Below are 17003 nucleotides of genomic sequence, written 5' to 3'. Positions count from 1 at the left end.
TGAGAGTTTTTAAAAAAGTGTATGTAGAACTCATTAAAATATTGAATGATTCCTCTCAGTGTAAAACTAAGTATGAAAATACAATCTTTTGCTATAAGCCACAGTGTTTCCTCCTGTTCTTTGGTGCCTCTTGCACCCTCAGTTCTAAGTGCACTTAGTTCTAAGTGTATGTAGGGTCATGGTGCCCAGTATCCCATTTGAGGTCTCCCATGCTACACACACAGGACATCTGCAGGGGACACCTGTTCTGTGTTACTGAGTGGGAAAGTGCCGGCAGTTAATATGCACACAATAGATTAATAGCAGATACTGGGTCCTGCTGGTTTCTGCATTTCAATGGCTGGCTTATTTACATGTTTGTTCATTATGAAGTGGTATTCTACACTTACCTAGCTGTCTGCTTTCTTACCTCTTTCAAAATTCTTTGTCCTCCTGATCTCTGCTTTTAATTTATTTTTTCTAATAAGGCACTGTAATACTGGTAGATTTGAAAATATAGTTTTATTTTTAAATTGGGACCCTTAACTGGCTGGCTATTAAGAAAAAAAAATTCTGTTATCTTCTGGTTATTTGTGAGCTAAACATAGCTGCCGGCATTATAGTAATCATTCCAATCCCCAAAGGCTGAGTCGAGATGGTTCTTTAAAAGCACGCATTCCCTCTGCGACAGACCTATAGCTGTGTTTAATTTTCTGCGGCATTAGCTTCAAGGGAGACCCAGCTGAGACCTAGATCTTACACCACTCTGCTGTGACATTTGTGTGGATTGTTCAAGGTCTCTAAAACTATAAACTTCACCCCTCTGTTTTGCATTTTAAAAGGCTTTAAATGGAATGCAGTGCATTTTGTACTTTAACTTAGGGACGGTTGTAATCATTCCTACAATAGGCCAGCTTCCAGTGCCAGGCTCACTTAGTCTGCATTGTTAATAACCGAGCCTCATCTATTTCTGTGCTGTGTTTAGGAATATAATCTGTCTTTGTGTGTTTAAATATTACAGTTTGTGCTTAAAGTTATAAAATCTGAAAGTGCTATTGAGAAAATTTTTATTTGAGCCTCAATGTGATATTTTTAGAGTTTACAAACCACCCCAGGAATTTAAATCTAGAAGAAAGCAAGACTCTTCATTGTGTCTTCCAAAATTACATCTAGTACAGAGGGAAATAAATACGCTATGCTCATTTTTCTTAGAAGGATCAGGAGATATAGCTTGGACTACATTCTATTGGTCTAAATTTCATGTACTCTTTATACACTGAAATATTTTGGCCTTTTATCATTTTAAATTAGTTTCTCTTAGTTTTTGATAAGTTTATGAACTTACCTACTTCAAATCATGAAATAGATGCAGCCACTTGAAGTCTTGTCTTGGACAGGGAAAGTTGGGATCGATTGTATTAGAGTGCCTGGTCCTCACATTCTAGCTGTCCCAGCCTTGAGCGAATCTGGTTCTGTGTTGCATGTATTTCTGGTACCGCTGTATTTTGAGCTATCTTTGCAGAAATGTAGTCCAGTTGATGATTTCTGCAATTTGAGGGTAGAAATGGTTTCCAGTTGTTTTAGTCAGCTTTGAGTTATTATAATGAAATACCAGAGGCAGTTAATTTACAAAGCTCTAAGTAGTACATGGTCCTCAACTCACACTCAGAGCATATCACCAGGTATCCTATGCCTAAGCTGTACCTAGGTTTGAGTCTTTGTTCTTGTCATGAAATAATAGTCATGAAATAACATCTTGTCATGAAAGAACATCACCTTGAGCACCTGCTGTTCTCAGGCATGATGCCATAGCTGGTGTTACATAATATATTTCCTTTAATTACCCTCTGAAGTACAGGTGCAGTACTGTTGATAGTCCCATTTTGTTGACAAGCAGGCAGAGCCCTAGAGCGCTTAAATGATTCACCTGACATTTAAGCTAGTCATTACATACAGTTGTAATACGGACCCAGATTGTCCACCTTTGAACTATGTGCATCTAGTTGTATGTAACTCACTGGTACAGTGTTTGCCTAATATGTGTAAAGCTTTGGGTTCAATCCCAGTACCCCAGTAAGTAAATAAATTCTGCTTTGAACAAGTATTGCACCTCCCAGCATACTTATCAATTTTATATACTTATGGCCAGATGCCCATTTAGTTAAATACTTTAAAGTATAAAATGTTTCATAACCACTTTATCACACCTTATCATGTTTATCTTTCTTAGAACTTTCTGGCAAGCAACTTAAAAACATGAGTGTAAATATAATGAGGATTTATTTATTGCTAAAATTGACATAAATTAAAGAAATCTCAGAATATTAATCTCTTTAACATTTTGATCTTAAGTAAAAACACGCTGGTTTTGTTAATATCACTGCTATCAATCTGAGCACATTAACAGACCCTTGTTTGTTTCTTGCCTCAATTTTGTGTTTATCTATTTTCTGTAATCTTGGAGATCTTTGGTTACTACTGTTTTTTACTGAGAATGCCATACTCGGCCTTTTCCTTGATATCTTTCTTAGGTTGTTCAAAACAACTCAGTGACATTAGAATAATGGTATCATTAGATTATAACCCCAGGATTGGGGTTATAAGGGCAATGGGTTCATAAGGGCAATGGGACAGGTTTCTTTCCGAGGAAGTCTAGGTAATATATGTAATACTTCTGCCTTCAGAGAGTAAAGCTGAGTGCTGTCCTTCATTAAGATTGGCTGTGTAGTGATTCATTTCAAAGAAACAATGGAACATGAGAAATGCTAATTTTGTAGTGGCCAAGCTGAATGAGACTAGTATTACCAGTGATGAGTCCTGCTGGTGCTGCGAGCCCAAGCAGGAGGCAATGATGGGCATTTCATCTCAGTATGTTTATCATCTCACGAAAACCTGTTTCTCCAGTGTAATCTTGAGGAGTCAACAGATAACCCCACATGGAGGTTCATTCTACAAAATACCTTCCCAGTGTTCTTCAAGAATGGCCTTGTCATGAGAAGCAAGGAAAGGTGGAAAAACTGGTGCAGATCGGCAAAGGACCAGGGGGTATTTTGATGACTAAGTGTAATCCTAGGTTGGATCCCAGGACAAAACAAAGGTGTTAGTGAAAAACCAAACCAAACCAAACCAAGACAGAACTGGTGAAGTAAACTCTGTAGTTAATATTATCGTACCAATGTAAATGTCGTACTTTTGAGAAATTCATCTAGATAATATAAGATACTAACATTAGAGGATAGTAGACAAAGAGTGTACAGGGAGCTTCTGTACTGTCTTTATGACTTCTCCATATATTTACTGTTTTCCAAAATCACAACTTGTGTTAAACCCTGCCTGACGAGGTAGTTTATATCCCCCATATTTTGTGCGGAGAATCAAAGATGGCAGTTCATGTACAGATGCAGTGCTTGGAACCTGCAGGATCAGGCTTAGCTACTTGTCTTGTCTGCTACCATCTGGGAGCCTTCTGACACACCTACTCTTTCCCAGAAATGAGTACAGTGTCCCTCTTCAGAAATGAGCTATGCTAAATGTTTTTCAGCTGGTCTTTATTAATTCCTGATACTTGGTGGGTACCATGAGGAGCCTGAATGAGTTATGCCTACTGGTTTCTTTAGTCTCTTTGTTCATTGCCCACTCACCAGAGTGAGAACTGGTGATTGGACCTGGGACCTGGCGCATGTTGGAGAGACCTGCTCACTGGGCTGTGCCCCATTCCTTGCTCACTGGGTTTAATGGTCCTGCATTCTTTGAGGGTGCATCCTTTTACTAATTTTTCTCAGGGTCTCCTGTTCTATAGCTATTTTGTTTTCACTTTAATCAGATTAAGTATTTTTGGAAATGGCAAAGTTTCAGCAGGAATTACTCAAAACTTCTCTAAAAGTCACATCTTCTAAAGTTATATTTTTAGACATACTTTAGAGACAGAAATAATTTCCTTGAATATTAACATCCTGCTCAGAAAATAGACTTTGTCTGCTGATGGGGTTGGAGAGAGCATCTTAAGTCTTTAGAACTATGTGCCCTGTGTTTATGCTGTTTATCATGGGGAGACACAGTCCTCCAGAACAATCATGATCTGCAAGAAGCAATGTCTAGGATGAAATGAGTGAAATAAAGATGTTACATTTTCATGAATCTCTCCAGAGAGATTGTTTACCTTAGGAGGCAGTTTCTCAATGAAGGGGAAAACTGAGATAAAGGGGAAAGTTTTAAGGTTCATTGTTTTAGAACTTTCACAGAAGTTCCCTGTTATTCTGTTAATGCATACAATGGTGGGTTAAAAATAATAATAGAGTACTACAAGTTCACATTGGCAAACTAGTTATGTGTGATCCAAGTGTCTTCCTTTTGAAATTTTGGCAATTTCTTCCTAAGTATGTATGTGTTGATATGTTCCCTTTTAAGTTCAGTGAAGAACATTTAGCTACATGAATACAAAAGAATATAAGAATACAAAAGGTGGTGCCTGAGAGTTTACTGTAGAGTTAGGCGATGACCGTTTTACTTTCTCTGCCTCATCCCCAAAGTCTCTTCTCTTTTTCTCTTGCAGTTGTGCGAAGTGCTTTGGATGCAAAATGCTGTTGTTAACTTGTAATTTTACTTTTGATATAAACATTTAAAATTGTGTGTTTGGAAAAAACCAAGCATGGCTAGGTATTTCTTACCTTCAAAGTCAAAAATACATGGCACTTTCTAAAATGTTTTAAAGTTGTTTCAGATTTCAGTTTGTTTTTCAAAACCAAAGCAGCATTAGTCAAACGATGATCTTCATGCTTATTGTAGTTTAAAAAAGTGAGTCAGGGGTTTGGAATATTGCTCAATGATAGAATGCTTGTCTTGCCTGAGCAAGGATGTAGGTTCAGTCCCAAGCACCCCAAAAAAGCAAAGAAGAAAGCAAAATAGAAGATGAGAAAGAAAATAAATGAGTCAGACTTGTCAGAGTTCAGTCTGACCTGGAATATTTATAGTACTTGATTTCCCTGTTCCTGACTTTGTTCATTGCAGAATGCTTTTGGCCCTAGGAAAGTTAAGTGGTCACATTGATTTTTGTTAACCACGATAGAAGAAATAACACGAAAGTTTCTGTTGCCATTTTCTTTTAGTTCCCTGTTGTGTTTTCTCCAGCCAAATCCAAGGGGGCAGTCTCAGTTTTATAGTTTGGGGAAAAAACTTAACTTTTTCCCTCATCTCTCACCTCCTCATCACGATATGCATATTTTCCCAGGAGAAAGATGATAATCCAGTTGTACAATTTGTGATTGGACACGATCTCATTGCTATGCCCTCCTCTATATACAGAAAGTCAGGAGATGCTTTCCTGTGGGAGGGCTCAGCCTATGGGAATGTCTGGGTGTCAGAGATTACTTCATTCAAAATTTGAGAGGAAGAAAATAACATTTTCTGTGTACATGTTGGGGGATTTTATTTTATGCATTATTAATTTGCTTGAGTAACCAGTTTACTTGGATAAATTATTTTCTTGCTATTTCTGTTCCTATTCAAAACTTGGATTTAATTTAAAAAGTATATTAAAGATAAAAGTAAGATTCGTCATTCTTAAAATTTGAGGTGGACAGATGATAATGATTGTGATCAAGACTTCTGAATTTTGATTCTTGTTTAAAAATTTAAAGTTACAGCATCAGTATCATCTCTTGTGGCAAACTCTAGTGGAGTTTGTATGAGGCTCAGAGAGCCAGATTTTGTATCTAATAGCTTGTGACCTCTGTGTGGTCATTTTGACAAAAATTATGGAAGTTTGAGTTTCCTAGGAATATAGGGAAGTAGTATTGAAAAAGTAGGATGTGCATGTGTACTGTGATACATGTTGGCGTAGGGATTACAGATGACAGAAGCAAGTTGCTTGACTTCAGATTAGCAGCGTTAAATATTTGTTGTAGGATGATTTCAAATACGTTTTTATTTCATAATGGAGTATTTCCTTTTTTGTCCGTAGAATACATTCTAAGACTCCCTCTAGTTTCCTGAAGTTTCAGACAGTAACAAGTCTAAGGGTGTCTGAAATTTTAGTTTGTAACAAATGTTATAATTTACCCGAGCACTGATGCTATAACTTTTGTGTTTTGTGTAAAATGGAAAAGTGAGCACTAATTTATTTTTCATTCCTCAGAACTTCCTGAGTTGAAGCTTCATTCTTACCATTGATTTTAGCAGATTATTTTTTTCTTTCCATACTAAGTTGAGAACTTTCCTTTTTCATCTAAAGGAAGTACTTTTTGGCTTCTTATTGGTATGTATGAATTTCCATCACCACTATTTTTGCACTTTGGGACCATTATTGAATGAAATATGAATGCCTTAACACAGTGCTGCCAAGTGGCGAGTGGGCAGGTGGTGGATTCGGTGTGGTACTGGGCAAAGGGAAGAGTCCTGTCCTGGTTGGGGCAGACAGGATGGGAAGGCACCAGATTTCACTACGCACGTTACAATGGTGTGAAATTTAAATTTTAGAACATTTTAATTCTGTAACTTGCCATTTTACATTTTTGGATTGTGTTCAGCTATAGGTAACTGTCAGAAAGCCAAAGCACGGTTCCACAGTGCTTCCAAATAGCCATGCAACTGGGGTGAGTGATAAACACGATTGACCATCCTTCCGAAAATCCAGGATTTGAGGTGCTCTATACTTGGATCCTTTCTGAACAGGAAAATGGCAGATGATACAGCTGAAGAGTTCCACACCCAGGAAACTTACTAAAATATCTTTTCAAAGTATATTTGCAACATATTGAATTTTGTGTTTGGACTTGTGTCTCATCCCCAGGATATCTCATTATATATATGCAAATATTCCCAAATCTGGGAAATTCTGAAATCTGAAATACTTCTTGTCCCAAGCATTTGGAGTAGGAGATATTCAATCTGTACTGTGTTTAGAGTAAAATCTTTTGTTTCTTTGTTTTAAAAAAAAATTTCTTCATAGACATGTGATTCACAAACTGAGGGACTGCCAAGCTCTTTTCAAGTTAGTTATTGAATCTGATTTTTATAAAGTGAATTTAAAAGGCCTCACCTTTCCCCTCTTTTCTCCCTCTCTATCCTCTTTCTTTTTCTCATTTATTGTTTTAGAGAATGACTTGAAGGTCAAAAGTACATCAGAAATAGTTTTATGTGTAGACCATTTTAGATTTCTTTCCTCTAATCTTGTCTTCCTGTTGCTTCCAAGATCTTATTTTGGTATAGCCATCAGTGAGCACCAAAGATAAATTCTGGCAGAAGACAGATAAGAGTGAGCTGCGTTGAACCAACAATATGATTGCTGATCATTCTAGCAAGATTCATGTAATTTTTTTTAAGAAAAAAATTGTCCTAAGTCATAATTACTAATTTTGTTTCAGTCTCATAATTTCAGGTTAGGTATCTTGAAAATAGTTTTTCATTGTGCTTTTCTTGGAGAAATGATAAGGTAGAAAATTAAATTCTCCTTTACCACAGTTTCAGTGTTAAAGAATGTTGTTAACGTAAAATCTTAACATCACTAAGAATATTTAAAACCATATGATGCACAGAGGGTGCAAAAGTGAATTTATATGCATTGAGTGTTGTGTGTTTCAAAATGTGGTGTGATTCCTCATGATTTTTAAAAAGGTGTTTGCAGTTTTTGCACTAAAGCAAAGTGAGAACGTAGTTGAGTTTCCTGTGTTAATGTGGAAATGTCCATTGCTTCTATAATAATCATGAAATACTTCTGCTTTTTATAACCTAATTATGTGGGTTTGCCAAGAAATCTGACCATCAGCTAAATAGCTGTTTTGGGGAGATAAAGCTGTACAGTCTCAGCTTACTTAGCGTGTTAGGAATTAGCTTCTTTCTCAAGGCATTGGGTGGCTTCTCGGTGATTTCTTCTTATTGAAATATAATTGGCTTGCAGTGAGGTGAGGTGGGGAGGAAGTCACTTTGCCTACTCTGGAAGAGATTTGCTTCCTAACCAGGATGCTTCTACCAGGGAATAACAAATTCATATGCATTTCCCAGCCTGAGTGGCTTTTGACACCTGATGATGTGGCAGTATATTTAGATGATAAGGAAAATCCCTGATCACGGCAGGAACATCTGTTTTTTTCTGGCAAGAGGGAAAGTTTCCCCTACCCTGTGCAGAGCTGAGTGACTGCTTGGGGCAGCCTCTTAAGTGAAAGATTAACATTGTAATTAAAAACAAAAAAGGAGAGTAATTCCTTACGGTATTTTTTCATACAGTATTCTAGATAAAGTGCTGGCTGAGCTGTAATAAACTATTTCTCATCACTAGCAAAAGTAGTAATCATTAGGGTTTTTAAATATTTGTCCTACTGTTAGATTTTTATAAGTCTATAAAAAGATTTCTGTTTTTACTTTGATGCTTACCATTGTACAAAATGGAATGGAGACATTAATTTGATCCCTGAGTGAAATAGATTTAAAATCACATTCTTGAATTTAGCAATACAGCTGTTACTTGTTGCAAAACTATGAGTGGCAATAAATTTGATGGCTTGGTTTCCCTTTATTTGAGTTATGAAATGTAGGATTGGAAATACATTTGATTTTAAAATTTTTACCTTTTCCCTTCAAAAAATTACAATTTTTATTGATACATGTTTATAGTACATGATATTTACATTTATTTTGGGGAATTGGTATCTATGTGTAACATATCTTTAGTTTTGACTTTTTGTAGCTATAGTTTGATCCCTAAGTGAGTGTGTACACTTGCATAAAAGAGTTTTTTTTTAACCTCTTTTTTTGCAATTCTGAGAATGGAACCTTGGGTGTTATACATGCTAGACCAGCACTGTACCACTAAACTCTGTCCCCAGCCCTTTTAATTTGACTCTTGTGACAGAGTCTCACTAATTTGCCCAGGCTGGCATTGAACTTACAATCCTCTTACCTCAGGCTTTTAAGTAGCTGGGGTTTGGGCAAAGCTAGCAAAATGACTGTATTTTGAAAATATTAACCCTAAGGGCTGGGATGCTGTTTAGTGGAAAGGTGCTTGCCTAATGCACAAGGCCCTCGGCTCCATCCTTGAGACCACAACAAGGAAACAAAAGACAAACCACTAAAACAAATTTTATTTTAAATGTCCAGTAGCCTCTTAATTTAAATGGGAAATAGTGACTACCCAAGCATGTGGTGTGATGCAGGAAATAATGTTGCCTGCTGTAGTGTTTCTGTTCACCACTTTTTGCGTCCATATTGGTTGTAATCAGATTAAGCAAGATTAGGTGGAGAAACATTGCTAAAGTGTTCTTGGTTACTGAATAGTACCTGCGTGTTCTATCAGAAAAATAATATGCTGCTCTTAAAGATTAAAATATATTTGCCGAAGTCAAGTATGGTGGCACACACCTGTAATCCCTGTAGTCAGGAGGGTGAGGCAGGAGGATTGTCATAAATCTGAAGCCAGGCTGGGCTACATAGTGAGTTCAAGGGCAGCCTGAGGCACATAGCAGGACCCTGTCTCAATTTTTATATATATTTAATTTCTTAATGATTTACAATTAGTATAATTTGTGGAATTTTCATTGCCTATAGATCATTGTATGGATTCATTATTGACTATGCCACAAATTAGGAAAACCATTTTATTATGAGTAATTAATGCCAGTATTATTTTCTTTATCCATTAGCTCCTGAAAACAGATTGTGTAAATATAAAATGATAGAGTTTTCCAGGTACAGTGCAAAAAGACAGATCTTTTGATTGTTGTTAACTATAGTCTGAATTATTCAGTGAGCTCTTGTCGTATGAACTACATGTCATAACTGACTTGAATGGAGACATGCTATTTTTAGATGTAATTAGAAGCAATCACATTTGCCACAAACATTATATTCTGTAGGTGTGACATTAAATTGAAGTTATAAATGTGTTAGTGTAAATCCAAAAATATGGGGGTTACAGTTCAGTGGAAATACTAGATAAACTGAAGTTTATTATGGTACCTCTTTAAAGCATTTCATTAATAATTTTTAAAATAACCCACTGGAGTGTTCTTTCAAAATTCCCGGATTCTAAAGTTATGTGCAATTAGAAATTACAAAGATTATTCAAGAAAATGCTGTCTATGTTGGTGTAGACCACTGTTGGGTTTTAAGGTGAATGATTATCTCTGCCCAGGGTTCCTCATTGTAGAGGAAATAGCAGTTTTAAAAATTAACTAAATTATAAGTTAAAAATCATATTTTCACTAAAATTAGAACACGATGGTAGTAAAAGGTTTGACTTGGTTAGCTCTGTTGAGGGTAAGGGGCTACTCCTGCGTGGAAGTGTATTTGAAGTGTGTTAGGTGTTTCTCAGACAGAATGTCACGGGGTGTCTCAGAACCAAAGAGTAAAGATCACTGGCCATGTGTGACAAGGGAAAACAGTTGTCTGACAGATGCTGTGGCCTGTGTGGGAGTTTGGAAAAACACTTTAAATATGTAGAGTCATTTTTCTGCTACTTTTGAAAAACCAGGTATACTGTTAATTTGGAAAGCAGAGGTTTTAAACAAGATGCTCTTTTTTTTTTTTTTTTTTTTTCTGTTTGAATAGAAAGATGAAAACTACAGAAGCCTGCCCAGGGATACCAGCAATTGGTCCACCCAGTTTCAGCGAGACAGTGCCCGCACCTCTCTGAGTGCCAGTCACCCCATGGTGGACAAGTGGTTGGAGAAACAAGAACAGGTAACGAAACAGACCCCATAGGCATCCTTGGTATGATATCTTCCTCGGGTGTTTCTCCCCGCATAGTGCTGACTAAAGTGGATTCTTACAGACTTCAGCTAGCACAGGCACAGGGCTGTGTCTGAGTTCATCTAATTTAAATGCAGAATATTTGTGTGCTGGTCCCGGATCAAAGATTTCTCATGAGTAGTTGTGAATATTTGCAGGAGATTTTCTGAAGCATCCCAATTTTAGCATTTGTAGTGTTGCTAAGGCGCACATACTTGGCAGTGCATGAAGTAGCTGCCGACGAGACTTTCAAGTCTGCTTTTCTTTAATAAGCAATAAGTCAAAGGATCTAAAAGGCAAATTAAAACTTTCCCTTTTGCCTGACTTCACTTCATGAAAGAAATACTATGTAGGCTATAGTGTTGCTTTAGCATCTGTATTATTTTGTCAAAATTGGGAATGTATTCTTCCATAATGGCAAGAACTGGTTTTAGGTGTATGAGTTTTAGAGTTGACTGGTTCACGCTGAGACGGCCACCTAGAATGTGTGGCATCAGAACTGTTTCCTGTTCCTTGGAGCTGCTTCCACAGCTGGTGGTACAGTGTTTGGATTCCATGGTTTCCACCCCCAGGGCCAAGGGTTCAGAGAGGGAGAAAAAAAGAATTGTTTCCTATCTGTAGATGAAAAACTTTGTAAGTTAATTTTTCCAGTGTTATTTTTAGATTTTAATTGTTTCTGATGATGTTCTCATTCTCTCCTTCATTTCTTTGTTTTGCTATGGTGGGAATTGAATCTGGGGACTCATGCGTGCTAGGCAGGCTCTCTATCTTTGAGTTCCATCCTCAGCTACTTCTCTCAGCCCCACCTCTTATTTAAATTAAATCTTGAGCCTGGATCCTCTGAATTGCTCAGGGTAGACTTTGCATTTGCTATTCTCTTGCCTCAGCCTACTAAGTATCTGGAACTACAGTCATGTGCCACCATGCCTGGCACAATGCCCCCCTTTTGTAATAAGAAATTCCAATGTTTTCTTTGTTATTTTTAAGTCTTTTTCCTTCCAGGTTAATTGAGGTGCGATTGACAAACTGTGCATTTAAGATATCCAATGTGATGTTCTGATGTTAGGAAATTACCACGTCAGGCAAAATAATGAATCTGACACTCACATGGATATTTCGTTGGTGTGACGAGAACTCGTGAACGCAGCTCTTACCAACATTTGCGTGTGCAGTAGACTGCCTCTAGCTTTACCCAGCCCCTTCGCATTGGAGATCCTGACCCTGCTGGAAATGAAAGCTTGCACACTTTGTCAGCCAGCGTGGCCCCTCTCCCCCAGCCCTCAGCTTGCAGCAACTTGTTACCCTGTTAATACGTGACTGGCTTCACTTTGTAGGTTGCATATATGACTGAGGCCATGTAACATTTGTCTTTCTGTGTCTGGCTTCTTTCACTTAGTGTTACAGTACCTGGCTTCAGCCATGTTTTATAAAAGGGAGGGTTTCCTTCTTTTTACAGCTAAATAGTATTCCTTTGCAGGTGTGTCACATTTTCTTTACCCATTTATTTGTTGACAGGCACTGGTATTTCTACATCTTGACTACTGTGAGCATTGTGAACATGGGAGCGTGAATATGTCTTTGGTTTGCTGATTTTATTTCCTTTGGCTCCATGTCTAGCAGTAGAATTGCTGCACTGCTTAGTAGTTCTGTTACTAAGTTTTTCTGAGGACACTGGTGTTTCCTGTAGTAGGAGGACTGATTTACATCCCTAACTGTGGGGTTGGTTGATGTTTCCTCCTCAGCACTGTCTCACCAACACTCATCTGTTGCATTTTTACAGGTAGCTATTCTAACTGTTGAGAAGTGATGATTCTTTGTGGGTTTGATGTACATTTTTCTGACAATTAGCAATGTTGAGTGAATTTTGTTTGGGTGTTGAAAACTTAGTTACTTACTTTATAAGTTCTTATGGGTACCAACTTAGGTGAGCATGGAGTGAGGGAATGTTTCATTGTTTATTTAAATAACTTAAAGATTGTTCGGAGTTTTGTTGCCTAACTACTTGGGTGTCTGGTTTTCAAGTAAGATTAATGATATCATGGAAAGAAATCTTACGACTTGTACTCTGAGTAACATTTTGGTCATTCTCTATATGAACCGTTGTTATTGTCTAATTAATTTGTTATGAAATTTTGTTTTACTTTTTCACAGAAGAGTGCTTTTTATATTTTATTAATATCTACTTATATTATGAATTTAAAAATTGAAATCCTAAATATTTTATGCATTTCTTCTTGGTTCGTGTCTTCTGTTACAAACCTCCTAAAATAATTTTGTAGGATATTCAAATTTGAACCACCAGAAAGGACTAGTTTTCCTTGGATACCACCGAGGGTATGGCAGAGGCACTGATTTTCCTCATGAAGTGTTAGCATGTAACTTTATGAGGGGGAAGTAAATTTTCAAAACATGAAAATTCTGAAGAAACACCATTTTCACAAGATAATTCAGGCCTTTCATCTAATTGGTATAATTATTTCCTTAGCACTTAGGCAGCTGCACTTGGGCTCTGGTGTCAGACTATCACACGCTTGCTTTTCCTGGGTCTGAGATTTGGGGTTACTGCTCACTGGGCCCGTCTGATACTGAGGTCGCCCCAGATCTGGTCTCGTGGCATCTGTTATGTCAAGTGATATGTATGATTTTATAGAACAGAAATGTAGCATAAGGTTAAATTATGATCATATTATGTAATTATGTTGTCTCTAGATAGTTGTAAGTGTAGCTATATAAATAGATAACCATGCTTGGTACCTAGCAGACCCAATATATTCATATATTCATTGCAAAAAAAAAAAATTGGTAGCTAGTAACAGATAGCCCGGATTCTCAGTAAGGAGACACTTGTCCCTACTGCAGGGCCTGTGGAGGAAGGAAGGCTCTGGTGCCCTTGGCTGCCTGGCACTGTGTCTGAGGTCTGCATTCTCCATCTTTGAGGGTGCCTACCCCAGGGTCTCTGGGGGCCTGTGGTCCAACCTGTGCTGTCTGACCAGAGAGCCCCAGACACTGCCACTGTGCATAAGAAAGCAGACAAGGCCTTTGTCTTCACTGTGGCTCCTTTTGAAAGCACGTATGACTGGGACCCTCCCAGGGGATGCTCCTTCCTGCCCTTGGAAATCTGAGGGAGAACGCTTGGCTCCTGGAGTTAGGAGTGCAGCTCTGCGGATCTCTGGGAGAATCACAGCTGCCACACTGAGTACTTTCGGGAGCTGCTGCTAAAGAGGGACCTGGTGGAGGCAAGCAGCAGATAGCTCAGGAGTTACGTGTGGCTTTTTAAATTGTAACCTTGAGAAAAAAAGATCAGTGCCTCAGTGTTTCTAAAGGCTAATGCGCAGACTAGTATTTTAAAGGTGTAACTTTCATTGTACAATTACTAGTTTTCAGGAAGTGGTATAGGGTTTTTTTAAATGGTAGTATAAAATAGTTTCTTTGTGAGAAAGAAACCATAAAAACATGTTCTCTTCCCCCATGCCCCAGACTGAGCTCTGATTGGGTTTTGCTGAGATGTTTGTTTGATGATAAACAGGTTTGGGAAAAACAGGTACTTCTTCAGATTGTACAGATGTCATCAGGCAGTTGATTCATCTTCGCTCTTGGCCTGAACTTTAACACAGGATGGCCCTTTCACTAAATTTGGTATGAATGAGACTGTGCCTGGAGGGATAGAAGCCAGTGAAGATTCTCAACCAGGGATTAGGCTGAAATCTGTTTAATAGGATAAGAACTGCAAAAACAAAATTCAGATTAAAACTTTTGCCAGAAGTAAGCACTATAGTTTGGGCAGAGGAAGTGTAATAAGTTTTCTGCCTTGGCCCCTGGATATCCAGTCGATGTGCATGTTTAATTGTGGGTTTGTCCCTGTGAACTGTGTATTCCCCCTGAGTCATCCGACTTTAATCACTTGATGTCTCTTCTGAGGCTACTCTGCTCTTTAGCTTTTGCCATTAAAAATATAGTAAGGAGGGTTGCATCCCACGGATCAAAGAATGCCCTGCGTGGTTACAAACAGTCGTCCCTCTGCCTTGCCAGTCTGGGCTCACCAGGGTAGAACCAGTGCGGATTGTGCCTGGGGTGCGGAGGTCAAGGAAGTTTCAGGTTTTATACCTTGCCAGTGGTTCTGTTTTTGCTCTGTTTCCTACCACAGTGTTTGTGGCTCATTATCTCTGCTTTTGAAGGCAATTATGACCACTTTGGCTTTGCCAGTGGGAATAAACAACAGAGATGTGAAGGACCAGAGAGTGCTGAGCTGGCAGGCAGCTCCAGGAAGCCAGGGGACTCCTGCTCCTTGAGTCCCATTGCTCCTGCGTAACGGGGTAGCGGAACTTCTTTGCCTGTCTGAAGTTGGTTTTACTTATGCAACAAAAAAGGTGGGCTGTCTTACTAGAACTCCATACAGGAAGCTCTGTTTTCCAGAAATGACCTTTCAGTGATGAACTGAAATTGCCCAGAGTAGCCTGTAGCCCAGTGCCCATCAGATTCATCTCAGGACCTAGAGGACTGTGTATCTTTCAAAGGACTTGCTTTTCTTATGTCAGTCCTGTGATTTTCTTTTTCTGAGAGAAAATGCAGAGGGTTTGAAGATGAAATGATTTATTGGGTTACTTTGAAAAAATTCTCATGCTTCTGATAGTTTGACTCTGAGACTCAGGAAACAGGAAAAAAGGCAACAAAATCTTTAGTTTTGATGTGAGGCAACATGTTAAGAAGTTCGCATTCCTTAGTTGGTTGCAGGGGTACACTCCTATAATCTCGTCTACTTGGGAGGCTGAGACAGGAGGATCGTATGTTAGAGGCTAGTTTGGACAATGGAATGAGATCCTGCCTTAAAATTAAAAAATTAAAAGGGTTCAGTGGCAGAGCACTGCTGGGTTTAGTCCCCAGTACTGGGGAAAAAAAAAATCGAATTCCTTCTAACCATTACCATTTTCTGATTCTGTCTGCGTAGACTGTAATTTGAATATTGGCAGATAATGGACCATAATCTGACTTTGTTTGTGTATGCCTACACTTGATGGCTGCTACTAAATCCCACAGAGAAAGAGGCAGGAACTTTACAACACATGATTGGAAGGATTTAGGAGCAGAAAGTAGAGGGACCTTATGGAAAACACAAGCTAATTGGGATTCTGCCATTTTCGCTGCAGGCCCCTGCTGAAAGCCTGCACCCAATTAGTAGGAACAGGAAGGAAGACGCGCACCTTCCAGCTGCCACCATGCACTGTGCTGGGGAGTGACTGCCCTGACCTTTAGAGAAAAGGCCACATCTTGGGGTCCCTTCCATCAAGGAAAACTCTAGTCTAATTGGCAGGATATATTAAAGGAGGAGACCTGTGGCACCCTCCACGTGTCCCCTTCCCCGCAGAAAGGAATCTTCTATCTGAAGTCCTGTCTCAGTCCAGATTTGTAGAAACAGTGACCACTGAACCCTAAGGCTTGAGCTGGGGGTGCTAAGTGGACACCCCCCGGCTGAGCTCTGTGCCCGGCCCTTCACCTGCTCCTCCAGGCCCTTGTTCCCACCCCAGCCCCGTGCATCGTGCATCCCCTTCATGCTGTGTTATGCAGAGTCTTTCATCCCTGGCCTCTGGTCCTGTGAGCCTTACGAAACAGAGATGCTAGGAATGAAGAGAGTGGCTTTCAGGATCTCACTGTGTAACCCAGGCTGGCCTGAACTCATTATTGTAGCCCAGTTTGGCTTTGAACTCACTGTGCAACCCAGGCTGGCCTCATAGTCCCAGTGATCCTCCTGCCTCAGCCTCCCTAGTGCTGGGATTACAGATGTGCATTACCACCCCCAGCTGATAGTGTTTTTTTTTTTTTTTTTTTTTAACCTTGGCCTGAATTTTGTAGAATCCTAGATAACGGAATAGGAATGCTAGTTGAATGATAAACAGAAAATATTTTTACATAATAGAACGATAGGAAGTAAACTTTTTTTTTTTTTTTTTTTTTTGTTTTTGTTTTTTAAAGAGTAGTCTGTTTGTTGATTATGGTACTTTTTAACCTTTGGAAAATAATATCCACATGATACATAATAGTTATGTTCACACATCTTAACAAAAGGAAAGTTTTATAAATTTGATTCAGTTTTATTTCGCATTGCAATCTGATTTATACCAAATGTTTTAATATCTAGGGCAAAGGTAAACTCAGAACCTACTGAAGGAGCATTTTAGTTTTTCATTAGTGCATGTTTGTAGTATATAATGATTACATTCCTTATGGAGGATTACTACATGTATGCAACACATCTGAATTTTTTTTTTAAATTGCCTGTCCCTCCCTCTCTTTCCCAGAGCATTTTTAAG

At 38.7% G+C, this 17003-nt stretch overlaps 1 protein-coding gene across 15 annotated transcripts in view; it reads left to right on the top strand.

Moving 5' to 3' along the window:
- Nucleotides 1–17003, top strand: part of Pard3 (par-3 family cell polarity regulator) — a 605303-nt gene that overhangs the window by 270099 nt on the left and 318201 nt on the right. For all 15 annotated transcript variants that reach the window (XM_063253682.1, XM_063253679.1, XM_063253681.1 and 12 more), the window contains one exon: nucleotides 10519–10650. In XM_063253682.1, the coding sequence (XP_063109752.1) occupies nucleotides 10519–10650 (132 nt within the window). The remainder of the gene's footprint in view (nucleotides 1–10518; nucleotides 10651–17003) is intronic.

Source organism: Cavia porcellus, unplaced genomic scaffold (genome assembly GCF_034190915.1).
Source record: "Cavia porcellus strain 051 isolate PalLab524CR breed Dunkin Hartley unplaced genomic scaffold, mCavPor4.1 scaffold_7, whole genome shotgun sequence".
NCBI classification, from domain to species: Eukaryota; Metazoa; Chordata; class Mammalia; order Rodentia; family Caviidae; genus Cavia; species Cavia porcellus.
Note: the sequence above shows the minus strand (reverse complement) of the source record. Positions and strands in the feature narration are given on the sequence as shown.